Below are 26,972 nucleotides of genomic sequence, written 5' to 3'. Positions count from 1 at the left end.
TTGAAATGATGTTTTATTCATTAGGTTTTCAATGGAATAACATGACGACTATGTGAGGCATTCAGGACCATCATGGCCCTGATGAAGTTCTACACAATAAATACTGAGTGTTAACTGTGCAACAGTCTCTTACACACAAGAAGGTCTGATGGTTTGGAGATGACCTCTATCATCACTCTCTCCTAAAGCTCCAGAGGCAGGTAGGACTACACGGCAGGCACCCACCCACACACACACACACACACACACACACACGAAGGGTAAAGATTCCAGTCTTCATAAAAATATATATACCAATGATATCGCAGTTTCACACTACATAACCGTCATCTGTACCTCCTGACATTGTCAGTTAAGTAGTAATTAAGTACAATTACTTCAAAATATGTTCTTCAGGAAAATCTGCAACTTCCACACGGAGTAAACACTAGAGTAACCACTGCACAGTATGTCCTCAAGTTGTTATTCCTATGCAACAAAACAAAATAAACGATTGATTACATTTGATATTAAAGAGAGAAATGTAGCACCAGCCTTCTGCCTATCTAATCAGAAGCAGAACAGCTCCCTTTGAGTGTGACACACTGGCTGCAGCCTTCAATTAACAAGTGAAGCTTTGAAACTGGACTGGCCTTAGAGGTTTCGAATAAATACTGCCGTTTCCCCACAGTTCAAATCCTGACAGCAGCATAAATCCCACAGAACTTCCCAGAACTTCATCTCCAACCTGCTTCGACATTTCATTTCAACGTTCTGCTCGCCTGCATCTCGCACAAACACCCGTCGTCTCTCAGAGAGCACATACCATCTGCTGTACCTCCATCTCCCACATACTGTATGTCATCTGTGTCCCACTCACAGTACATCACTGCAGCCAGCGAAGCTTCAGTCATGATGTGCTGAAATATTTAGCCCTTCGTTGGTCCCATAAATCAGTATTTTCAATCATCAGTCTGTGTGAGCAGACTGAGTGCTACACATGCAAAAAATGAAAAAAAGTACACGTCTCCCTTTCATTATATCCTGTATAGTGGAACAAATGTTATATCATTATTCAACACAAACTCACAGACTCTTAGAATTAGGCTGAGAAATGTTAAGCTGGCAGTATCGTTCTGTCTGCAGTCTTTCAGTTAGAAATGAGTCTGTGTGGTGTTCCAGAGGCCCAGCCTCCAGTGAACATGCTTCATTCAGTTTCCGTTCATCTCCATGGGGCCTCCTTTAGGTATGAGCAGGCTCATCCGGCCCGTAGTACTGGCTGCGCTCTTGATCACCTCCATCCATCTGTGAAGAGAAGACACCACTTTAGGTGTGACCTGCTGGATGTACTACAATGCTGCAGAGTCATGGACTGATTTAAAAACGTACCTTTCAAACGTGTACTCGCTTTCTGCTCGGAAAAAGTAAACGTGAGACTTGAACTGCAGTTTGAAGACGTACTCCTTGTGGATGCTGTCCGACTCCTCGGGGGTGCTGACCGTGTAGCCGAGCAGAGGGAGGCTAGCCAGCGGGAAGTCGTCCTGCAAACAGACGCTTTAGTTACATTTGTAAAGTGTACTGTAATATACAAAGAATTGAAACGTGCAGGCTCACCTGATGAGTCTTGTAGAAGAACAAGCAGAAGTTGGTGAAAACGACCCAAAGTTTCTGCCAGCCATTGCTGTTCTTGAATTTCCTCAGAAGGTAACCGGAAAGCTGGTTCTATACAGAAAGGAGGAAGAGGGAAGTAATCGGAGATGTGAAATTTTTCTGTTAACACAGTAGGTTTTTGTTTGCGTGTCAGATGTCGGGAATGTGTTGATGCATGCTGTCACTTGTAGTAGTGTTACAGAGCAGTTTGTTATGTTTGTCTTGTACATGTACCAATGATGTCACGGATGAACAAATGGTGGTAATACCAGAGAATTTCTATACTGAGAGAGGGAGACCTAATTTTCTTAAGAAATTCTAGAATTGTTGGGGCCAGCTCTGATATATAAGTGATTCTTTGTCCTCTAAGTAAAGCCAATGTGGCTCTCCATAGAACAGCTCTGGTATTAGCATGTAGTGCAGCTACAAGTAGATGCAAGTAGTAACAAGCAGCAGTGGCCGAGTTCACTCTCCTCCAATTATTAACAATATGGATACAATGCACAAGAGGGAAGTTAATTCCCAATGGTAGGATATGCATCTAATATATCTGCTTTTATTGTTGTGACTGGTATCTTTATCATAATTTGACACCATTTGTTTGGTTAAGCATGTCCAGTTTGGAATGGATACTTCAGTGTGCATACAAAGTATTTCCCAGATGTGGAGGATGAAGTGTTTATTAATAAAGGAACAAATAAACAGTTTGTTTTCGTCTCAACATATGATAAGCTATTTTTATTCCAGGGAGAGCCACTGTGTGCTTGAGCCACCCATCCTGGGGCCTGTGGATCTAGTACCTGGTTCATGCGCAGGTAATCAGTGAGAGACAGGTTCTGGTTTCGGTACCAGCAAACGTGTGTGATGGTGTTTGGTCTCTGGCCCTGACCGAGGAGATAGCGAGGGGGGAGCTCTGGTGAGACAGCTGGAGAGCCAAAGACTGAAAGGGTGAGGAGACAAAAAGGAAGACAGGGTGCAAAGAAAGTGTTAGCATGTTAGCTTTGAAAAAAAAGAAAAGGGGAGAGAAGAACCAGGCAGAGAATCCTCCAGATCTGTAGAGTGAAAATGTCAGTGTGAGACCATTTCTAGCATGCACATAATTAAAGCGAACAGAAGACTTTGAAAACAAACACCAGGGAGGAAACAGGGGAAGAGGAGCATTAAAAGGGGAAATGAAGGATTAGGAGGAAAACACTGAGATAAACCCCAGAATGAAGAGTCCACTGATGCAGCGAGAGGACTGGTGTTGCTTGTGTTTTTGTGTATGTAAATGTGTGTGGCTGAAGGCAGAGGAGGAGTACCTCCACAGCCAGGCTGTGGTCAGACATTGACACACTGGTGTTGCGGTGCCAGCACACATGCATGGTTGTGTTGGCACGGTGGTGCGTCTGCTTGTCCAGTGAAGTGCGGGAGGAGTTCATGTCATCCTCAGACTCCTGCTCCAGAGAAACCTCATCAGATGATCCTGAGGGAGAGGGAGGAGGAGGAGGAGGAGGAGGAGGGGCAAGGACAGGAAGTTGTGTGGAGGAGAGATTAACTGTACATTCGTGTTGTGTATCCTAAGGAATCTTCATTTTACTGACTATAGGCATTTCCACTCATGCTACAGCAGGTATTGAAATGAAAGCTCTTACGGTTGGAGCGATCACTGAGGCCTGTGTCAAGGAAGATGCTGGATTTCTCTTGAGACTTCTTGGACATGTCAATAGCCAAGTTCAGATCCTCAATCCACTTCCCCATCTCCACCTTAGAGCTGAAACACACAAACACAAAAATATCACAATTGATTTAGTTATTGGTACAGTAGTATATAGTACGCTTCTTAGATTAGAGCACAGATCACTTATCTGATGACATGCTGATATATTTAATGTCAATTAATCCTTTGGTCAACTGTCCAATTACTAATAAACATAACTATTACCATGCATTTCTAAAATCATACTCATTCATTTCATGATAAAATAACAGTGTTTGCTTTGCCTCTTGCCTGAAACAAACAAAATAATTCGTTTACCATGGCAGCAAGTCACTATTTCAAATGATTACTTTTAACTAGTGATGCTATTCATCACAAAAGTGAAGGTTTATGGAGTGTAACATGTATGATTTTGCCATTAATTATTGAAATACATGATTTACTTATGATGCAGTGAAGACAGTAATTAATGTGTGTATTTTTTTATCTTGGTAAATTGCATTAGAACTAATACGAAGACAGGATTATTATGTCTGTGAGATGTCATCATCTCAGTGGAGTGACCATGGCAACTGACACCGTGTGTTGATGTTATCTTTCTCCCTTTGTATGTCTGACTATGTAACTAGAAATTTGCACCCCATGTAAAACACCCTATTCTGGTTCCCTTATAAAACAATGAAATAACATTTGGAGTAAGCCATGATCAAATTAAGACACATGGAGTTTGCAGATTAGTCACATCATAAAGCATGAAAACAGCTTAATCAAACTATACAGCATTTTTACAGCACTTAACAAATGCTTCAATTTGTTGAATGAGCCTAACAGCATGCAGCATGCAGCAATTTTCTCTCCAGTCTCCATCTGTGAACTCTAGCATCACAACTCGTTCCCACCAGTCCTGTCTATGGACTTTCATCCAAGTTCTCCTGGGGGTGCTTGGCAAGCGAACACTAACAAGTCTCACAGCTCTACTTGTGATCTGATTGCCTTCTTATCTGTCAATTATGAGCATGTAAATGAGAGTGAGTGTTGTCAAAAAGTAGTGACTTAAAAAAGAAAGGCTGTATACAGCCAATCTTATCTTTATGTTTTATATTCATTAACAACACATTTCAATACTCACCTGGCAGCAACTACAATAGTCCTCTGAGCAGAGTAAATGGTGAAACAGTGAGGCACCGACCATTCATTTTCACTTTCCTCAACCTACAGACAAACATCATAGAAAACATCAGTTGGGTGGAGGAAGCACATTCAGCTTAATGACGACAACAAGCACGAATGATTAATGATGAGGAACAGGCGGAAAGGAAACAGCTCCAGGTCTGACCTGCCAAAGGGGCTCTACTGAACAACTACTGATAAACCATTCATTCAAACACACCTATCAGTTCTGAGAAGAGGATACATCTCTATGACCTTCTTATGTTTTATCACCAAAATCCTTATTATTATCCTCATTATGTTTGGAGTAGTTCAGACATGCAGGCAGTGGCGTGTTTGTGCAATCTGCCAGGTGTGCTTTTTAATGCATCTACGCAGCTGTGGGAGAAGAATGGAAGGGTTTGGGCATCCACGCTGGCAGAGCTCAGAGAACTTACCGGAGCGTCCAGCACTATGAGCTGCAGCCAGAAGTAAAGCAGAGACATGCAAAGTTGAGAAAACCCACGCACCCTCCCTTCTCAGTAGTATCCTAACACAACTCCTCATTTCTCTGACAGAGAACCAGTCATCGTGGGACTGATCCGGATTCAAAAGGACAAAGGTGAGGAAATGTGAACTCACTATCATGCCATGTAGAGGCAGCTGTCCGTGCACTTTGAACTGATTGGTTGCCGTCACACCTTTGCTTGTGTAGAGGAGCATGTCTGAGAACTGAAAAGACACAGACATCATAAGAACTAACAATGACAGAGCTGTATTTAGACTTTGAGGAGGAGCTGTGCTTTGTACTAACCAGGAAAAACATTCTCTGCTGCAGCCCCTTCTTGGTGAGTTTGTACAGGCAGCCCTCTCGGATGAACTCCTAAAAACAACAATCTTGTTAAGTCACTGTACAGAGTAATCTTGTGCCCCCTGCCTCCTGCTTTGTGTCACTGCACTCACTCTGCCTGGAGCTGTCAAGTTCTCAATACCAATCAGGTCTCTCTGCAGCTCAGTCAGCTTTTGGAAATTCTCCAGCCGGATAAGACTGCTCTGGAGCTGAGCGGCTATGTCCGCCACTTCCTTCAGAGCCTCTGTAGGGTAAAAAAAACATAAGAATCAGAAACAGGTACATTTGCCATGCCTAGCTACAGGTATCTTGTACACATAATTATTATTATTCTTGTGGATTTTAGTTTTTTATTTGACCATACTTTGTTATGTACTTTTTTCAGGATCTGAAAACTACTTAAACAGGTTTCCACACCCTGTACCACACACATAAAAACAAAACAGTTCAGCACTGAAAGTCATTACTTACATTAGTGCAGAATCCCAACAAAGCATTACTTTCACATTGCTTTTCCTCAACTACTTTTTACATATCTTTACATAAATGTAAAATTTAGAACTATTTTTACTTTACTTCATCACTGCAAAGCTGCATTTATTGTCACGCTGCAGTATGTCATTGAACCAGAAATGAGAAGTTATGATGATCGGCGCTGCAATTAGTGGAGGAAAAACTCACCCTTGCAATCGTCATGATCGCGATGGGTGGGGGAATAATGCTTGCATAGTCTCTCGAGGATGAGTTTGTAGTGCATGAGGCGCTGGATGGGCTTGAGCAGGAATGTGTTGAGTGGCAGGTAGCAGACCTTCTGCAGCTCAAACTCTTTGTAGACCGTCTCCAGCTTCTTCAGCCTCTTGGAGGCTTTCTCCAGCTCTGTCAACACCTCGTCGTGCTTCTGTAGGTAGCTGGTGAATTCCTGGTGATCAAGTCAAATACAAGACATCCCATTTGGCCCAATGTGTGACAGAGAAGAAGGAGTTACAAAAGCTATGGGTGTATACAAACCTTCAGAGCGCACATATTCTTCAGCATCACATCGCCAATTCTCTGGTAGTCACCTTTGACGTGAGCATTAGAGCGACCCTCCCTGAAGAAAGAAAAAGATTTTGTCTTTTAGTCAATCCAACAAGAAAGAAGCTCCAGTGCATCATGTCACACACAATGATGGAGCACCTACCAGAGAGCCAGTCTCTGATCCAGCTCCTTCAGGAAGCCTCGGTGGAACTCGTAGATGGGGTCGATGTTGGAGAAGAGGAGGGTCATGAGGCCTTCAGGCATGGCGTTTTCTTTGATCACAGCACTGCGGAACCACTAGGACCACAAAAAAAACATTTGTAATGACAGTATCAAAATAAAATATGTTTTTTAACACAATGCTGTACAGTACAAGTAATAACAGCCACTAAATAACCACACAGGAATATATAAGTTTATATATATATTTAGCACCAGAAACATCTAAAGATTTCACAGGAGTCTCCAACAAAAACACAGGGGGCTGACCATCCGAGCAAGACATGGCTGTGCATGGATGTGAGACACGTCATCCTTGATTCTGCTGCTAAATTTAGTTACATCTATAAATAATAATAAAAATGAAAAAGTATTGTTTCAAATAAAAACCGACCAATAAATCCATCACCAGGGTAAAGAGTATTAATAACAAATAACATAAATTCTAATAATACCTATAGCAGTATGCTCCCTGACTATAGGAAAATGACCCACCTTAATGTAAACACTAACATTTTTATGATGCACAAGGTAAGAGACGTCCAACTTATAATTTACAACATCTCCTAAATGTGGTACTAAAACAGAAATAATTCTAAACGAGCTGAATTGAATCAAACTGAGACCTTGTGAACTGAAATTGAGTCTGTTCAGGGAATTGGCAGTCATTCTGAGCCCAACCAATAACTGTAGCTCAGTGGAAAAGAGCTTCTGTTTCTGATCAAACCTGTTCAGTATTTTTCATATCTTGACACAAATACTGTCAAATTTTACATTTCCATAGACATATCATGACATGTCAGGAAAAAAGAGGGGAAACCTCAAGACAGAAAAAGACACTGTGAGCAAAGGAAAATAGCAAAGTTGTGTAGTATAATTCTGGTAGATCGGAGACTGTTCATTAGTTTGGACTGCCTTCAGTAAATATCAACTGTTGAAAAACGTGTTTTCAGCATCATTAATACTCATAGCAGGATATCTACATGCTTCACAACCACTAAACCTTAAAAAACAAAATGGTTGACCTTTAGAAAAGCACCCTCTCAGTAAAAACTGTCACAAAAATGGACTTCAAATCCACAGTCGTGGACATTAGCCCTCAACACAACAGGCCTTTGGACCCCTATTATCAATAGGCAAAAACAGAAATTTCACAATAGTAAGTAGTTGAACTCAATATGAGTTTAGTAAACCCCAGTATTAGTCTTTTGTGGTTAAGAAACATCAACAGCTTTATAGATAAATACAACTCACCACAGTGATGACTTCAAGGTCTTTCAGGTATGTTCGCTCTGTGGTCAGAATCTCTTTGGCAATGAAGTAGGCCTTGTCGGTGGGATATCGCTGAGGGATGAGAGGAATATCAGCTTTTAATACAACAGTAGACAACATTTCCTTAAAGTGTCTGTCCCTCCACTTAGACAACTTCTCATTTCATTGTACATTATAAGGAGTCAGTGAGGTGTGTGATTTGAGGTTATAAGATGGGGTTTTGGATGAGTAGCATGTAAGTAGTGTACCTTCCTCCTGCCCTCCTCCTCCTCCTCTAGTCTGGCATTGCTGCCCACCTCACTCAGGATGGGGCTTTGAAGGGGTGACGGGGCCTGGCCTGGCAGGCTGAGGGTGGACATCTGGAATGAGGGCGACAGGCAGAGGGGACCCTTAGAGGTGGACGGGGAAAGCTGAGGGCTGTCCACCACTGAATCTGTGGAAGATGTGACAGGAAGTGTGTTAATTATTCGTCAAATAGTCAAATATATGAGAGAACAGCGTAGAGGTGTTGGGAGGGTGAAGTGTAAAGTGAAACATGGCACAGTAACATATTTGTCTAAAATGTTGCGCAGTCAAATACAGAGTTCAGCTAACTTGTTTTTCCTCTCAGAGAAAAACACCACAGCACATTTCAACCAATCAAGTGGAATCCTTTATCACACCACTGACCAGACCACCAACAAAACCGCAGACTGGGCAAAGTAATGGCTCCCATGTCTTTTCTCTTCCTGCCACTGTTTTTAAAGAAGGACAAATGATTAATAGTAACTTTTACAAGCCTGATTCCATTTCAGAGAACTGGCTCTGCAGCCTTTGTTCTGTCTGTGAGCATTCTTGCACAACAAATCAGAGGACAAAACAATCAGATGAAACGCTGTTTACTGAGTCATGGGTCACCCACAGCTGTTCTTCCACTTCTATTAGAACGAGGAAAAAAAAAGAAAAAAAAGCAGTGGGGGAAGACCGAGAGAGAGAAAAAAAAGAAACAACACCACTCGACCCGGAAATAATTGCTCACGCAAAGACTTATCAGGAATGTGGCTTGTCTGGAGGGCAAATAGCTGTTTATAGTTTATTTGAAGTGCCCCACAGGGAATGAGAGGAGAAGGGAGCGGGCGGCGGCCTCAGCGGCAGGAGGACGGGGGTTTGCTGTGGAATGATTTGGCACAAAGCCTGTCCAAACAGGGAGCACACACACACATTCAGCTGGAATTAGGCTGAGGAATCTTGTGTACAAGTCTGAAACCCCCTGAAGCATACAAGTCTGGTCAAATCTAAACGGAAAAACTGCAGCGTGCCACACAAATGAGTGTGCAGGCCCAGAGTTTCACTTTTCATTTCATTAAAAGTATGCACTTAATGGTTTTTCCCTTCTAACAGTAAGGTGGAATTTGTCTCGGGTGATCAGGACCATTTAAAAAAAACACCTAACACCACAGGGGCTTCTGTTAAAGCAGTTGACAGAGTAACATCACTGTTACTCCTTTACTTGCAGTCTGCATCTCAAAAAGAATTTTAAGTCTGACATTCATGGTACCCAAAAGTGATTACTTTATTCTTGAGAGTAAACATACAAACATTAAGTACAAGTCGTTTATAATTAGTAAGTATACATGTTCAGGATTAAGTGACGATTACTTTGTGCCTAAGTGCAGTTAGCTGGTTATAATTATCAGCCCGTCATTATAATAATCTAAGAAGTGGCAGTAAAAAAGAAAGAAAAGCCATCATGACAAACCATTTATCAGACCAGTCAACTATTACTGATGGCATCTGAAACAAAAGGATTCCATACTCTCCAAGGTGATTCAGTCCACTCTTGTGACTGTAGAGAGATTGCAAATACACTTCTTTTGGCTGTTTGCCATCCTTCAAAATGACAATGAGACAATGCATCAAGTGTCGGCTGATTCTAAAGAAGTCACATTCCCTATCTATAAAATCCCCTTTTCCACAGAGACGCTGGGCCGAAACATCCCACAAAGCAGGAACGTACACCTGAGATAATAAACTGCAAGAAAGGAAGTGCTTTAAGACACTGCGGTGCAAGTGCTGCAGACAAAAGGAGATTCTGCATCATCTCCAGAAACAGCAGACCTCAAAGTGAAGGCCAACTTCAAGCCCTTCACAGTGAGCTTGACCTCTGCAAGGAGGAAATCCAACCCATTAGGTTAGTGAAAGGTGGCAGCAAAACATTTTTCCTATGCCCATACTATGACAACACAATAAAAAAAAAACCCAAGTGCAAAGACACCGGTTTCCTTCTGATGACCAGAATATTATCCTGATGTTATTCTGAATGACTATGCCAATAACAAAACCCCAAACATACTGGAGGTTATATGACGGAAAAAAGTGCAAAGCAGTTGTACCAGCTGTACACGAGTACATACAATACCAAGAGCTTTACTTTGATCAAATACTTAAGAGCTACATTGTTTAGTAATTAAGGAGTGCTAGTGTACACTATCATACATGCTTTACTAAAGCCTTACATACAAGTACAATGATACATTCATTTTGTATAAAGTGGTGTTAACAGTGTACCTAATGGCTCATTTGTACACTGTTGACATTCTTCGCTTGAAGCAAAAATATTAGTGTTTACTTTGGTGAAATGTGTCGTTATTTTGAATCCTTCAGAAATCATGAACTAAGCATTACACCTAATAGGTGCTGTGGACTAATGTGATAAGAAAAACTGCTGACAACTACTTTAACCAGCAGGTGTCAGTGAGGTGCAGAAGTGAAAGTGGAAGAATGGCTTCATGGCGCGACTTGTTTTTAAATATAAAAGATCTGCCCGGGTCGCTACTGGTTTCACTTTGTTACCCTGAGATTAGAAAGACTGGCAAACTACTGCACAGGAAGTGTCATCCTACAAAGGAAAGATAAAATCAGCATATTAAGTATTAAGGCAACTGTTAAGTACTTTAACATATCCCATTTTTACTTGTGAGTCAAGATATATGATGCAAAAAGTAAAATCACTACATTGCTTAATAGTTTCCTATTGGAAGCTTAGTGATCAATTTAAGGTGACTAGAGAAAGTCACGTTTGAATTATTGTATATTTAGCAAGCAGGAACTTAATCTGTTAGGACATTCTGATGTTGATGTGTATATTATGCTACAAAATGAGAAAATGTGTGTATTAAACAGCAGAAAGCTTCCAAAGAAAAAGCCCACAAATGTTTGCATGTTCTGCGATGTTTGAGGGCTTTAAAGGCTGCATGGTGCATGACAAACAGACATTCAAGGGTCTCATGAAAATGACCCAATAGCCCATCTGACACTGACAGGAGTACCATGTTTAACAGGTCAATTCAGTAACCTAAACTTAAATAACAGCACTACCTGTAGAAAAATACATCCATATGGAACAGTACATGTTTTCCTCCAGCCCTCAGCAAGGCATTAAAACAGATAAGCCTGAAAGTTAAGAATGCCGGCTGTTGGAAACTAAATCCAAATACCGGTACTAACATAAAGATGGCTGGACACCAGCAATAAATGCATCATCGCCTTGTGCAGCCATTTCCACTTCAAAGCTAAAAGCTTTTAAGAATGTGTTGATGAGAGTTATGTCAGACTGCATTCACTGAACAGCTCTAGACTCAGGCTTCAAGTGCTGTAAGGACATGTGCTTTACATTTTAATATGTGGGGATCCAGAGGGGTCTGTTAGTGCCAGGGTCTGCAAGTTGTGGCATTGAAGGAGGAAACCCTCTATTCCACTGCTCCCTGTCAGAGGGTTACTGTAAAACAGGTTCTGTTCAGGGGGAAGGACGCTGTCAGAGCCCCAGTCGGAATCTGAATCTGAGCTGCCATTCCCAGAACCCTCAGTGGCAGTTGGCGGGTAGCTGAGCTGCTCAAGTTGCTCAACCAGGTCACTGAACTGCATGGCAGAGCTGCTCTCAGACCGCACAGAGTATGCTGGAAAGTTTACCATTGAGCTGGCCTCTGACTGGATGTCAGACCCAGGCAGACGAAGTGAGGAGGAGTCAGCACCTCCGTAGCCCACTGACATGGACTCACCTGCAGAGCTGAGCCCTAGGTTGTCCAGGGAGCTGCACTCAGAGCGATTGTTAACCAAGGAGCTGGTCTCAGAATGACCAACGATGCTATCGGGGAAGGCATTGGTATTCCCATTCAGGTCCTCAATTCCCACACTGAAGATTCTATTTTTGCTGAGGTCAGATTCCTCCACAAAATCAAACTGATCTACTTTATCCTCAAGCCCATAGGAGTAGGCCTCTGCCCCCCCACCATAAAAGGAAATTTCAGTAGGATCATCATCAATGAACTCCTCTGTAACCTGCAGCGGTGAGCCAGACATTGAAAACATGGGATTCTGTTTTGTACGCAAAAGCTCTGCCTCAAAAGCCTCAGGTGTAAGAACCCCCTTCCTCTTCCCCACACTCCCTCCCAGAGAACACCCAGTTCCCCTTCTCCCACCCCACTCATTATCCTCATTGCCATTTTTGGAGGGCTGTGATTGCAAAGTGCCACTCTCTACACACACAAACAAGGGGCTGCAGTGTCCTGCTGCCTGATTGCTAGGGGCACCTTGAAAAGCGTAGTGTGATGGGGTAGCAGGCTTGACAGGTTCTTCCTTCGGGGGGCTGGGGGGTCTGGTGGCTTGCAGAGGGGACTGAAGATGCTGCTGAGGAGGTGCTGGAGACTGGCTCAGTGTGGACAAAGGCTGAGGCTGCCGCTCTGTTCGCAGGGAAATGTTAGAGATGTGCGCTGAGTGGAAGGACATGATAGCAGAGGAAGGGGAGCCTGGAGACCTGAGACTGTCATTGAATGACAAGCTCTAAAAAAAAAAAAAAGAGGCAACACAGACAAGGTACAGGGGAAAAACACAGTGATGAATCAGGAAACAAGAGGTGACAGTTCATTAATTACATTATAATTTATGATTATAATTTATGACTTACCTGTTTTGGCACATCTGTTGCTAGGGAGCGGGCAGACATTCGTATTTTACTATTCCTCCTGAGCAGAAAAAAATTATTTGTCAGCATTATCATTTAAACAAATATGAAAAAAACATTTCACAGCAGATGTTTGGCCTTTGTAGTTTTTTGTATATAGTGTGTATCCACACTGAAACACAGACCTCTGGTAAGGGGTTCTCTTTGCTCCATTTTCCCTGACATAATCCACGAGCTGTTTTTGCGTTCTTCCACTGACGGACAAAGAATTAAAGCATTATATAATAACATGACATAACCTTTTTTTGTTTTATCATACAAGAGGCACGTCTTTGTGTGTCTGTAGTTAGGTACCTGTATCTAAAGGAGGAGCCTCTGGTGAACAGGATTGCTTTGGTTTTGGGTTGCGGTTGATCATACAAACGGAAAAAAGAGTGGTATTCCACACAGATCTTCCAAAAGATTTTGCATTGGTCTCGACTAGCCATCAAAAATTCAAGAGTATCCTGATGGGGGCCCTGAAACAAAGAATGAAAAGAAACACATTGAAAGTAATCTCTTCTCCTCCACAATGCATGCAAAACCTGTCAATAAACACTTTTGAAACAAGGACCTTTTCATTGATACTCACATGGACCTCTGGGTGGAGCTTGATCAGGAAGCGCTTTCTCTTGAAACTCAGTTTGCGAATCTTGGACCAGTTGAAGGTGTTTATCTTTGTGGTGCCCTGGGAGAGAAATACATGTTACAAAAAGTAATCATCAGCTACACTGTTTGGGACTGAGGGCCATAGTCACAGAAGACATCTGGTATCAGAACAGTAATCACCTGAAAAACCTGAAGTCCCATATGAGCCACAGCTAGATTGATCTTGCTGCCCTCCCGGTCAGCTGCTGGGTGGAAGCGGACGCCATACATTTCCAGTTTACGGGCAATCTCCAGGATTTGGAAATCTGATTCAGCTGGAGTCTGGCCCCTGATATAAACAATATAACACATACATGACCACTGTGTAACAGCATGTCCACAGCTGGTTAGGCTGTGTAATACTATTGTTAGATATATATGCAACACTGCAAGATTACACTGCTTCAGTTATATAATAAACTACTTTAAATAGCTGCTATTAGCAACTGTAGATTTGGACTCACTATAAGCCTAAACAAAGCAAGATAGTATCATGACTTGTATGTCCAGTAGTGTGACCTTAAATCCCTTATAACTTTGAGGATTTCAGAAGCATTATCTAAAACCATGTGATTACAACCAAACGGCATGTTAGCAAGACATATCCATCCAATCATCACCCCATTCTAATTTTGTTCATCCGTTAAGCAATGAAATCTCCTTAGGGCCCTCCCCTGCCCCACTGGCCTTATGGCTAATAGACCAGCCAGAGCAAGGGATTAGGCCAGGGAACTCACTGCTTGTGCTTCCGCACTGGCAACCAAGGGAAGAGATTAGCAGAAGTCTTTAGAGCTGCCTAATACACTAGGTTGAAAGATTTCCTATTGGCTATAGGATAGTACTCTGGTGGTGGGAAAAGTGCAGTGACACTGAACTCTAAAAACATGGGGTAAAACCCTCATTCTGGCTCTGTAGCAAGAACACACAGTTCACTGACCTCATCACAGTTAATAAAGAAATTACATAATAATAATGCATAGACGATGTGCTACTGCACATAAAATTGAGATTGTGTAAAACATTTTGTGGAATACATATTACAATTTCAAGTCAACCACAGGACTGGAAAACAGCAAAATGTGTATCACACAGACCACACAGTACCGAGTGATTTTGTGTGCAGTGCACATACCAATCACCACAGTGCAGGAGAGAAAACATTTTTGGGGTGGAAAGAAAAGTGAAAATATTTTGCCTAAACACTAAATATTGTGCAGATATGATAGTTTTCCATTGTGGTTTGGGCTTTTCTGATTGAAAAATAAAAAACAAAACATTAAGGACCAAGGGTTCACTACAAACCGATAAAACACAGGCTGCTTTTTACAAAGTGATACTGAAATATACATCATGCGTGTCTTTTTCCAAGGTAGCAGACTTCTGTCATAAAGAACATCTGTTGTCTGTAATGTTCTGTATTTTGATACTGTACACTGTTCTAATAATATCAGACTGGGCAGTAATTTGCATTTCCACTGGATTCTCACAGACCACAGATCACACTAACCCTGCAACACATCAGCGTCTGTTGTGTGTCAGTTTAACAGTAAACTGCCTTAAAACTGTTTTAATGTGCTGTCAGGTGGAGAAAGGAATGAATTTTGGTTTCTCTTGTGTCGTATATGTTAGAGAAGAAACTAAACTAAAAAACAAACAAAGGCCTCTTGGTTCCATAAATTACATTTTAAACAATTTTATATCAGTGTCAAATTTAATTGTCACTGATTGTTAACTAAGGAATTTGAGAATTCCATCACAAAGCTTCAGCTCAACATGAAATGAGTTTCATAACAGATAGAACAGGGAAACTTACAGGTGCCTGCGATGGAGCTCCATGATCCTTTCTTGCACGTTTTCTTGGTAAGGCAACAGCTTGTTTATCCTCAGGAAGTCCCTGTCTGCTACATCATCATAGTCGCCAATCTCCGCTGTGGTTTGTGGACAAAGAGCAAAACGTCACACTTTAAACATTAATAAGACACATGTAGCTCCAAATAAGTTTAGTTCTACACCCAAATATACAGAACACTTCCCTGTCTCGTCTGTGTATACATTATGTGCTATAAACATGATTCAGGAACAGGAGAAACGGGAGACAAAAATAACTGAATCATCTTGTTGAAGCAAATACAAAGCTTGCACAAACTTAAATCTGACTACAAATAAGAGAAATGCCAAAAGTAGTTCTTACAAACAAACAATCAATTATTATAACTAAAACATACACTGGACAAGGTGAGAGGCCAGCAGGGCTCCAGTGTTTTCTGAGCAGATCAGCCTGCACTCCATCAAATCTCTTTTCATCTGCAGGGAGAATAAGTACCTATACAAAAAAAAAGACGCTTAGTGTCCATCTGTTTATGCTTTTAAGTAGTAAATAAGTACAAACCAAGCTTACCATGGATTAATGCAAGTATCTTTAGTAATGTTAGATGTCCTACAATAGTACTTCAGTAATTCTTAGAATCACAGACTTGACTATAAATTAATTTTATTAAATGCCTCAAGGTATTTAAAGCACATTATATAAAATTGTATAATTTATATATAGTCACTGCTACATAATAGCTAAAATCCATAATCTTTTGTTTTGTTTTGGGGAGAAAATCCAGTTTAGTTTGTAAAGCTCCTCTACACATGCAGCAGATAAAAGCAATATCCAGTAGGAAATTACAGTCACTGACCTGGTGTACTCTTCCTGAAGCTGACCAGGGTCAGGAGGAAAGAATTTCACCGACAGCCTAAAGAAGGTATTAGCTGGTCCTGCAAAACATGACAACAGGTCATCAGCACATACACACTCATTTCCATGATATACAGGTTGGTTTGAGCACACTTACTTCGGACTTGTTTTGCAATGGGTTTGGTGGGTTCTAGCCAAACCTACAGAGAAATAAAATGGCATCATCACAATCTTATGAGTGACAGGAAGGCGTTTAATTGACTCTTACTACACCATGATGTATGGTGTGTCAGTGTGTTAACATTAGAGGAGAGATGTTGCAATAACTGGCTGCACTGTAGCCTGCATGCCCCGTTACATCTGGGCCTGATTGAAGGAGGAATGTGCTAGATCTAGATACATACGTTCATTGAGAATTTGGTCAGCTGATATCTGTGTACAGTGTTACCCCTATGTGTGTAAAGACTGTTTTTTTCATACAAAAACCCACATTTTTGTCTGTAAATCAAATATCTCCTGTCATGACCATCATATCTATTAAATAGGTGCAAATCTTCACAAGTGAGAAGGGTATGTAAAGGGAGTGAAATATGACTCATCAAGTCAAATATGCTTTAAGAGCTTGCTGTCATTTAGCCCCAGTCCATTACAATCACCCTGTTGGTGAGGACAGTATTGTGGGGTATTGAGGGACAAAAGCCTGATGGATCTCAAGAAGATACACAGCATGTTTCATTACTGCTCTTTGCTGCTTACACAAAAAAACCTTAGGTGGTCTTGAATTCCACTTATGTTTCTGGAAGAGTAAAACAATGGAAAGTCTGACAGCTGTCTCTGGGCACTTGTGCCAGGCAAGTTAAAAATATTCCCAGATTATACACTACTCGAGTCCAGTGAAAACAATAGTACCTCACTGTAGAGAGCTTTAGCGCCACTGACTTAAAAGTAGGTGCTGCTCCCGGACTCGTGTTGCTGTCATAAAGCTTTGACCTTTGACCTTTACACTGCTGTCTGTCTGGCATGCCTGGACGTGTGTGTGTGTGTGTGTGTGTGTGTGTCTGTCTATCTGTGTGTAAAACAGGAAATGAAGACAAAGTTGCTGGTGTACATACCCAGTTCATCTGCATGTTCTGAAACTCGAGGCCAAAGTAATCACTCTCTATGAGGTTGCCTCTGTGGTAAACCTCAGAGAGGAGGGCCTGTCCAAGAGCTTTTGGCTGCAACGAAAAACAGAGGAATGATTTTTTTTTTCATCACTATGTCAACAAAGATTTTTAAAGTATGCTGACGATAATTTGACATTTGATTTGACAATTTTAGTGGGGAGAGAAAGGGCACAGACAAAAAAAAACTGATCCACAAACATGTCCATTAGCACAAATGAATTTCTACATCAGCCAAGGAAAGGACGGTCAGGTTGTCTTCAAAATGAACATGGCAGACTGCCTGTGTGGTGCAGATATCAATATCGATATCTGATCCACTTCATTGTGCGTTTATAGTTGTTCCATCTTTTTCTAGTTTCTTTTAACTTGGGTGAGCATAAGTGCGTCCCACTGTACTGCACTTTCGTCCTTCCATGAGCAGAGTGCAGCAAAAAATCCCAGGCAGGAAATCTGCTGAAGTTTACCTTCTCAGCGCTCTGGGGTTTTCACTAAATGAAGAACTAATTACTATGTACTAAGAACACACTGCACTTGAGGTTTGGAATCCAAGCCTGTGACTTTTAGAGAAAATTATAGCTTCAAACATCTGGTTGTAATGTGAAATAGTATTTTTAAAAGCCTTATAAAAAGAACTGCTTTGCAATGGTTAAAGTAAAGCATTACAACTCAAAGATGCCAGGAGATTTACTGTAGTTGCCCTTTTTATTACTTTGATTAAATTGTATGTTGTGTATAAAATGCAGGTGGAAACCTAATGACAAAACATCCATAAATTTAGGAATCTGCTGTGAAATGCATTCACAATCCTCCTTTGAGCTTAGGCCAAACAGACAGCATCAGCAGCCAAATGTAAGGAACACATTGAGGTATTTCACTCACTAAATGAGCGCCACTTCAACAGACATTTAATGTAATCCTATACTGAACTTGAAGCAGAAGAAACCAAGCCTCCTCTGTGGTTAATCAACATTTCCATACTGTATCCTGATTTCTTTTCAATGGCCATTGAGGTTTACAATCTACGCTGTTTACACATTCTGTTGTAATTCAGAGTAAAGTCAGGGGACCCGGCATGCAATATGGATTCAAAGCTTTACCTGGAATGTCAAATAGCTATGATCAGCCTAACCACAACTCAACCATAAATATTTTGAGAAAAAAAATTATAACCCAGAACTGCTACAACAGGAAAAACAGAGAAGCTGCTAAAAAGTTGTTGAGGATTATTTCCTCAGTGAAGTAGTCATGAACAGCTACTTTGTATTGACTGTGTTTTTAGAAGCTCCTCCTCCTCTGTGTTACTCATTGATCTTCTGCAGGAATGTAAAACCAAAGGAACTGAGGCACAGTAAAATCAAATTTTCAGCTTTGCACACCAGTGGCTACTTTCACACAATCTGATAGGAATGACATTTGTGCAAATATTTAACTGCTGCCAGACAAAAAGCACAAGTTACAAGGCATGGTTCTCCATTAACTTACCGCACAGAAAGCATGCAGCGCTTGCAGACAGTTGTGCACTGGACCTTCTAAAAATGTACATAGACAGCATAGATATCCACAGTAATATGTCACCTCAAATAACTTCCTCTTACTGCTGACCGAGCAGAGTTATCTCTGTGTGAAATCACTCATTGTTTACACTGCACTGATACTATGCTGTGCGAGGAAAATTTTGCAGTGGTAAAAAGCATTTAGAGCAATGTTATTATTAACGAGAACAAGCGAGTGCCCAGATGGTGCAACATCATCAGTGATGAACTCAGGGTCATTGTGTGCTTTAGGTCACAGATCATTAAACTGTCTTGCCATAGCGACCCAGTAAGTGTTTATCACTCCCTGGCTTGTATCTGAGCTGCCCACTACATCACGGATCATCATTTTTATCCAGGGTCTCCCTTTTTTAAAAAAACAAAAATAAATAAACCTGCAGAGGAAACAGATTTTTGCTGCTTGTATCCAAGTCCTTTCAGTAAGAGTAGAAATGTAGATTGAACAATAAATTAAGAGTTCTTCACTGCAATGGACCGGTACGTTGAACGCATTACTGCAGAAGCTGCAATAAATTATGAGTGATTGCATAAAATAGTTTTTTCTGGAAATACTGTGTCTATCTTTTGAAAGCACAAAAAGACACTTTGCACTAACAAAGAAAAATGTTTTAGTATTTTAACACTAGCTTTAGCAATGGTTTCTCTTGCAGTCTCCTGTGCCCACAAATGTGCCATAGGTCAGTAGGCTACTACTTGAGCCCGTCTGGCATTTTAATTTGTAATGTGACAGAGAGATCACATACCGTTTGTTCACACCCAACTTGCGGTGTTGACCACAGTCTCATCTCTAAGCGCCAACATTAAGGCAGGTCAGTGGGTCACCCAATCAAGCTCCCAAAGCAGCAGGGATTATGACAAACAGATGTTTCTCTGGGAAACAAATCTTCCTGTGTGTGTGTGTGAGAGTGTGTAAATAGGAGGTTGAAAAGCAGCCAGCTATGGAGGAGGACAGCCCTTCTCATGTGCAGAGAATGAAGAAAAAGCAGACAAAAACACTGGTGTAACCCAAATATCAAACCTAAGGCTTGGGTGTACCTTGCATGACAGGTTAGGCATGGTTTAAATCTACCAGTGAATGGTAGTGAGCTCTGGTGGGAGCAGCAGGGGTGTGTTGAGGCTTGTATTTGGCACAGTGGGATGTACATTGTTAATGCCTTCCCACTATGAGATTTTCCTGCTAATATGCATTTTAAAACTCTTCACACCAGTGGCCACTTTCACATGTCTGTGTAGAGACTTTTCAATGTTCAACAGGTTCTCTGATGCCTCCCTTGACTTCCATTTGATGGAATCACTGCTGGTTTTGTTTCCCACTACCTGGCTTCAGGACACACACCTGTGGACAGTTGGCAGCAATATTTGTTGGCAGATAAACACAACGTGGCGGTAATCAGGATCAGGTGTTTTACGTTGGGCCTTCTGCTCAGGTCACATGTGTAACCCAGATACTTTCCAGCTTCAGCTTGGCCTCCATAGCACAGAACAGAAAAAACACTCAATAGGGGGTGCTTCTTAGGTGACAGCCAATTACTGCCAGCAGAAAAAAGAAATTTACCAGAACACGGTCTGCAAAGATCAGTAGGTTGCAGGGCTACAGACTGTTTAAGATGTTTAACAAGTCCTTCTGGGCACAGCTATTAGATTGTTTAGACACTTCAGTGCACAGAGGGTGAGTGCTTTGTATGAGTGAGAGCCGAGTGCTTCTCGGCAGCTGTAAAGATGAATACTCTTTCTTTGAGCATGCACATAAAGAGAGGCTGCATTATTCTTCATCTATAACACAGTTAAAATGGATTTTTAACAAAAATTCTGATTATGTAAGAATTTTGCAATGTTTGAGAAAATATAACAAACACTACACATTATTAAGTACAATAAAAGTTCAGTGATGAGAGTATCAGTAACACAGCACCACACATCATCTGCTCCTGACACGGTCTAAATGTGATTTCTGCAACAGGCCAGTGGTTGAAATTCCTGGGCCAAACTTGCAGCAGGGCTTCACTCCTCTGTGAGTGCGTGTGTCCCCTCCCCCACTGGCCCAGATCAAACTTTGTACTGGCCATGACTGCCCCCTTTAAACTGCTCTTTTAACACCACAAACTGCCCCTCTTCCCCACCAACACCCCCAAGCCTACTTGCGTTGTCAGCCTTGCTATTTATGTGCTTGTTTGCTAACACTAAAGCAAAGCCTGCCAGCCCAGATTCCCTCCCACCAGTGCCCCGACTGCAGTGCATTTTCACACAGCTAGGTTCCACATCCCACACTCAGCCTTTTTTTTTTTTTTTTTGCAAGTTTTAAGCTGGAAGTTAAGGCCAGCAGAGGGGCTGGCTGTGCTGGATAAAAGAGGCCTGTGTCTCCCTACCCTGCCTCCCTGTCCAGAAACCACAACGCTGAGCTTTCTCCTGTGCATGCTGTGGGAGGGGCCTGTGGACAAGAGCCATGCAAGCAAATGTCTACTGGTGATGACCCACACCAGGTACCTGCCAAGAGATGCAGGCCAACAGGTCTAAGCACATGCTCTCTGATCTGATTTGTGTGCCTTACTGTCAAGCTAAAGACATTATATGGCCATAAATACACGTATTCTCTGAAACCATGTGTATTTACAGCTATCGTAAGAGACTATGTATTGGACAGAAACAATATAAAAACAAGGCCACAGCAGTCAAAGAAAAAGTAAACGCTTCACTGCCACAGACACACATACAAAATATTTGGGCAGCTATGCAACCAATACACCACAATGAATGCTGAAGGTATTGCAAACATTCCACTCAGAAAATTGGTATCTATTTTTGCATGCCATCTAAATGAGGAAAAGGTTTTTCAGTGTGGTTATATGGTCATAAAACTAATTTATCACTGTGGGAATGAAAATGAAGCATAACTCAAACACAGCTGATGTATTTAACTGTGTAGCCATCCAGGACATAAGAGATTAATACTGTTCTCCCACCAACCCACAACTCCTCACAATGAATGAACAGAAATATTAAGCAGTTGTGAACAACAGGGCCTCTCAGAGGCCATCTTGTTCCTGGCAAACTGCAGTCTGCTTGACAACAGGATTGCCGTCATTCTCCTTTTGCAGCTATGTATTTCTGTCTGCCACCTCCCATCAACACCACAGCTCTGCTGGACTCACCGGGTCAAGTCAGTCAGCTCTCAGTAGTCAGAGCTGAAGATCTGATTAAAACTGACAAAAGGTTTCTGTATCTGTAGCCTGAGCAGCACACAGACCCACTTCCATACAAATTAAACATGTGTCTGCCACATTCTATTAGCTTAAGACTTTGAGACAACATATGGTGCATAAGATTATGAAATGTCTGCCTCAGCAGTGGCCCCAAACTACATCTGCCGAGACAGTTATTGTTGTGGCTACACAAGGATTTAGGACAGTATAAAATATCTATTCAAACACAATTAGCAGCTGCCAGGTGCAGTTATTACACCGAACTGAGTGTTTAATTATTGTGGAGACTTTTTTTTCGTCCACAGAAAAAGACAGGAAACATGCTCTGATAGAGTGGCTTCCTTATTACTTCCTATTTGCTTCTCAATGACTCCTGCAGCAACTTGGCATGTAAACACAAGAGAGCAGTGCAAGTTTATTCAAATCTGCCAATCTTTAAAAGAGATTAACTTCTCTGTAAGGTAATTACAAGTAAAAGCTTTACTCATTATTCGTACCTTACAATTACACATGTTGAATTTTGCCTGCCCTTGTGTGTTCCTTCAACTTTACCTAAACTGTAACAACAACCTCTGCATATGTTTTCTATAGTTCTTTGTTGTAGTCTCAGAAACAGGAAAGAAAACTACTACTACTTGGACCCTGAGCAGAAATCACAGCCAGGAAACTAAAAAGTGCCCTGGTGAGTTACACTAAGTTGCCCAAATAAGAAGCCTTAAGGAGGAAGGGATTTCAGCACCAAAGCCATGTGGCAGCTGTCACCAACCCAAGCCACACGCAAACAGGGCAACCCAGGACTGCAAGGTAAGATGCAGCCTGCTGTGCAACAAACACACCACACAGTGCTAATCCCAGTGTAAATAAAGTGAAACAGTTTAGAGGAAACTTACGTCTGTGTCAAAGAACTCCTGGGACTCATCCAGCCCCTGCACACGGATCTGTAGTAGTCTGCCATGGCTTCTGTTCCCGCTGACCATGTTGCCACTGAGGCTCTGGCCCGGCTCCAGCGTGCTGATACCAGCGTTGAACTGGGCTCCCAGCCTTGTGCCAGGGGTCTGCAGGACCCGATATGAACCCTCTATGTCCCCCATTACAGCTCAGTCCTGCAAAACACACAGAAAGAACAATGCAGAACATGACAGAGACCGAGACTTCACTCTGAGGAGAGGTGTTATAAAAGTTTATGCATGTTTCACTCCAAACAGTGACCTTACTGTCTGACCGTGGAAATGTTTGGCTCATCAACACCAGCGGAACAGACGCTACAAGTCACCCAACAATCTCTGGGGTCGTTCAGTGTGAGTGCTGAGAGAAGTAAACACGAGAAGAAACGACGCCGAGACGTTTAATAACGTCGGTACGCTGCATGTGGCCCATAAAGACCGATTTGTTCACACAAACACTTTAAAACGACAAAACACTCACTAAAAACACACAACGTTTAATGTGAGGTTCGTTTTCTTCAGAAACAACTTCATCGACGACACGCAAAACCGAAGTTAAAACTCCAGCACCGAGTAACTCCACGAAAGTCGCCATATTAGCACTTCATGTATGAATATTTGCACAAAGTAGCATCAAACTTACCGTTTTCCCTCGAATGAAACTAAACGCTAAAAGTTTGCAACACCGAAAAGGACACAACTCCAGTCCATGGTCGTCGCCCAAAGGAGTGCGCACTCACACTAGTTAATCATTGGCTGAAGCGGCCCCGTGCGCGCTGCCATTGGCTCAGATGTGGCTCAGGGCTGCAGGCTGAGGAGCCAACATGTACCTTCTTTGACTTTAAATAGCTTCCATGGATGCTGCTCCGCCTGGAAAACTTTCCTTCTCCACAGCGCCTCGTAGACGGTGTTAAAAAATGTTTCATGTGGTGGAGGAGGCTTGTCAACAGGAGCAGGGAGAAAAAAGGTTGTTTAATCTGATTAGTTTTATCTGATCTGATTTACAAAGCAAAACTGTCTCTATTTAAGTTTGGGCTAAAGTTTGACCCGTAGATACTGTAAGGAAGACAGGGGCCAATCTGTAAATTCCAGATTTTTACAGATTAGGAACACAACGCGTTAAAGTATAATGTCACCAGTCACGAGCCCCATTGTGTCTTATCTATAGGCCGCAGAGCTCAGTGAGGGCAGCCATGATGGATCATTGGTGACTCTTTATGGATTTTTACAGCACTTTAATGACAAAGACTGATTCATACCTGAGGAGAGGGGACGGGCTCATTCTCACGTTGTGATGGAGCGCCCCCTGCTGTCCTAAAGTACCTACATTACACATGAACAGGGCTCTTATGGAAAATCTGATTCATAGACATTCATTATTTGTTTACTGTTACATGTTATCCAACTTAAAGAGTTTGCATTGACCTGTTACATATACATTAATTACAATCATAAATGTATTTATTCAATGAGTATTAATAAAGCATCTGTGTTACAGTGTCTATATCTATATAGGCTCTATATATATATATATATATATATATATATATATAGAGTACAGAAACAACATCAGATGTTTATCATATTTATTTTTCTATATTTTTTCAAAACATCTATGAATTCAATTCAAGAAACTTGCCTCAACAAAGTCGCAAGACAGTAAATTGTTTTTGCAAATAAAGAATCAGAATCAGAATCGTGTTTATTGCCATGTAAGTGAAGGGGGTTCACATTACTAGGAATTTGCCTTGTTGATTGGTGCATACAAAGAACATATAATAATTAACATGAAATAAGATTAAAACTAAGATAAAATTAAGTAAATAAACTAAAGTAAGGCTAAATTGACATGACATAACAGACATGGCATAACAGACAATACAACATACAATAAACAGAACATAAAATGAATGGCAGATGTAATGGTAAACATAGATGCCTGATTGATCATCTATTAGGTTGATTAGCTCCTCACATGATTTGGTTAAAAAGAGCTGGGGATCTGGGGGATTCACCGATCTGAGGAGCAAAGTTAAACCGTTTCGAAAGAATTAGTAGATTTCATTAATGTTAGGAATTCAGGAAAAAGATACAGCATGAAGAGGACAAAGCACAGAATCTGGACTGACTTTTTTATGTTTCCGCTCTTTGATCTGTGCTCATTATCTTCAAAGAGCTCTGGACCCCTTCACAGTGCCTGTGTGTGATGAAATTAGGTTGGTGGAGGAGAACAGCAGTCAAATGTTAGCTGTAAATCACACGCTTAGAGCCATGAAGTAAAACAGGTAACAGCTTTATGAATGAGTGATCATAATAGGACTGATAAAGGTGCTCTGGGATTGTGGTTCTGTTTTGTTGTGCATCTCATCCCCTGTTTACAAGGCTTTACCCTCCATGACCTATGGATAAAAAGGATATATGTCTCCTGCTGTCTTAACATGAAGCCGTGACTGCATGCAGTCTCTAGTGATGGAGACAAGAAATGCAGCTTCAAACATGTGAGGTGGCATCAAACAGATGTGCAGCAGGCTTTAGGAAACTGTCAGCAGGAAGGACATGTTTCACTGGGCATTAAACAGAAAGTAACACTACATGCCTCACTGACAGCTGTCGTTTCCCAGCACTGCAGGAAGCCGAAGGTTTGGGAAACCATATTGGATTTATTAGAAAAGAAGTAAACACAACCCCCAACACAAAAATACTTTTCAAAACATTATTGGACTGTTACTGTTTATGGCAATATGTAATCCAATTCTAAAGAATAAAAAATACCCAACTCTTTTTGTTCTTGAGGAATTTTCATTGACATTTTTGCATGTCTTTAAAGTGTTGAAAGCTTCTATGTATCAAGATCCTGAAACCAGCCTTTTCTCAGTTTCACTTTCTGTAACTTAATCTGTACAAACCACTGTGTCCAGATGTTGCTTTGCATGATTAAAATAATGCATTTAGTGAAGGCTACAGTTTCTGCCTCAGCTGACAGCCCTGTGACTCCTCTACAGTTACATTTGTGGGGGGTTTCTTTACCTTGCTCTCAAGCAAACAAACAGTTTGACCTAAACAAATATACACAGTGCTGTTGGGTGCAGCACCAGCTGGATCTGACTAAATGGTAAAATTCACACATCAGCCCCTCCGGCTGTGTATTGGTGTATTTTTGGGGGGCATGCATAAAATAGTAGATAAACTATGCATACTATGTTAAATGTGAAGCTGTGTCAACGTTAGGTGTGCACCTTCTTAGTCCTTATTCAGGATACAGATGGCATCTTCCACATCCTCTCTGTTGGCCTTCAGGCAGCGAGAAGCATCTAGCTGAAGGCAGCAGAGAAAATAGTCCATTGGACATTGGACCTGGATCTGCACCACTGATGGTACACTCACCTGGGTGGACCACCCTCCCTAGGGCAAGGAGCTCCTGGTTGGTGCAGTTTCCCATCCAGGATGTGATGCTGCCCGACAGTACTCTATCTATGTGTAGAAGTTCCTGAGCATCCTGACAGGGAGCTTGAGGTCCTGCAGGTATCTGAGGTGAAAAAGACTCTGGCAGGCCCTCTTCACCAGGTAGTTGAATGGGATGTCCATGTCAGTTCCTGAGAGACAGTGACTTCAAGGTTTCTGAAGCTATCCACCCTCTCCACTGGTCATTGCTGGGTTCAAGCTATTCTGCTGCCTCCTGCTGAAGTCCAAGTGATGAGGTGTGTTTACCCACTGGCAGATGAAACATCTCAGTCTCAGATTGGTGACCAGACTGGAGGGAACTTTGGTATTGAATGCTGATGAATAGTCCACGCTGGTTGTGGCAACATCTGTTGATCTGTTGGGGTGATAGGCAAATTGTAGTGTGTCCAGTGTGGCAGACATGGAGGAGGTGATGAAGGTCTTGATGAGCTGCTTGAAACACTTCACCACCACTGATGTCAGGGCTATAGGGTGGTAGTCAGTTTCGGGAGGTGGGCTGGGGC

The 26,972-nt window shown here is 41.7% G+C and overlaps 1 protein-coding gene across 2 annotated transcripts; it reads right to left on the bottom strand.

The window, feature by feature from the left end:
- Positions 1 to 23,856, bottom strand: farp2 (FERM, RhoGEF and pleckstrin domain protein 2). Of its 2 annotated transcripts, none has more exons than XM_028403378.1 (27): positions 23,651 to 23,856; positions 22,954 to 23,166; positions 17,257 to 17,361; positions 16,302 to 16,344; positions 16,146 to 16,224; positions 15,687 to 15,784; positions 15,275 to 15,389; positions 13,603 to 13,750; positions 13,406 to 13,501; positions 13,129 to 13,292; positions 12,960 to 13,028; positions 12,778 to 12,835; positions 12,404 to 12,653; positions 8,084 to 8,268; positions 7,818 to 7,907; positions 6,508 to 6,641; positions 6,336 to 6,417; positions 6,009 to 6,246; positions 5,441 to 5,571; positions 5,292 to 5,360; positions 5,120 to 5,209; positions 4,458 to 4,540; positions 3,264 to 3,382; positions 2,430 to 2,569; positions 1,594 to 1,701; positions 1,369 to 1,520; positions 1 to 1,284 (listed from the first exon to the last, which is right to left on the bottom strand). In XM_028403378.1, the coding sequence occupies exons 2-27, from the start codon at positions 23,152 to 23,154 to the stop codon at positions 1,191 to 1,193; spliced, it is 3,141 nt and encodes a 1,046-aa protein (XP_028259179.1). In that variant the 5' UTR covers positions 23,155 to 23,166; positions 23,651 to 23,856; the 3' UTR covers positions 1 to 1,190. The 2 variants fall into 2 exon arrangements, with proteins under 2 accessions (XP_028259179.1, XP_028259178.1); XM_028403377.1 differs by lacking the exon at positions 2,430 to 2,569 and adding an exon at positions 2,931 to 3,094 and having other exon boundaries at positions 23,651 to 23,854.
- Positions 23,857 to 26,972: the final 3,116 nt, after the last annotated feature.

The sequence above is a fragment of the Parambassis ranga genome, chromosome 4 (genome assembly GCF_900634625.1).
Source record: "Parambassis ranga chromosome 4, fParRan2.1, whole genome shotgun sequence".
Classification (NCBI taxonomy): Eukaryota; Metazoa; Chordata; class Actinopteri; family Ambassidae; genus Parambassis; species Parambassis ranga.
This window is presented reverse-complemented; position numbering and strand designations above follow the sequence as displayed.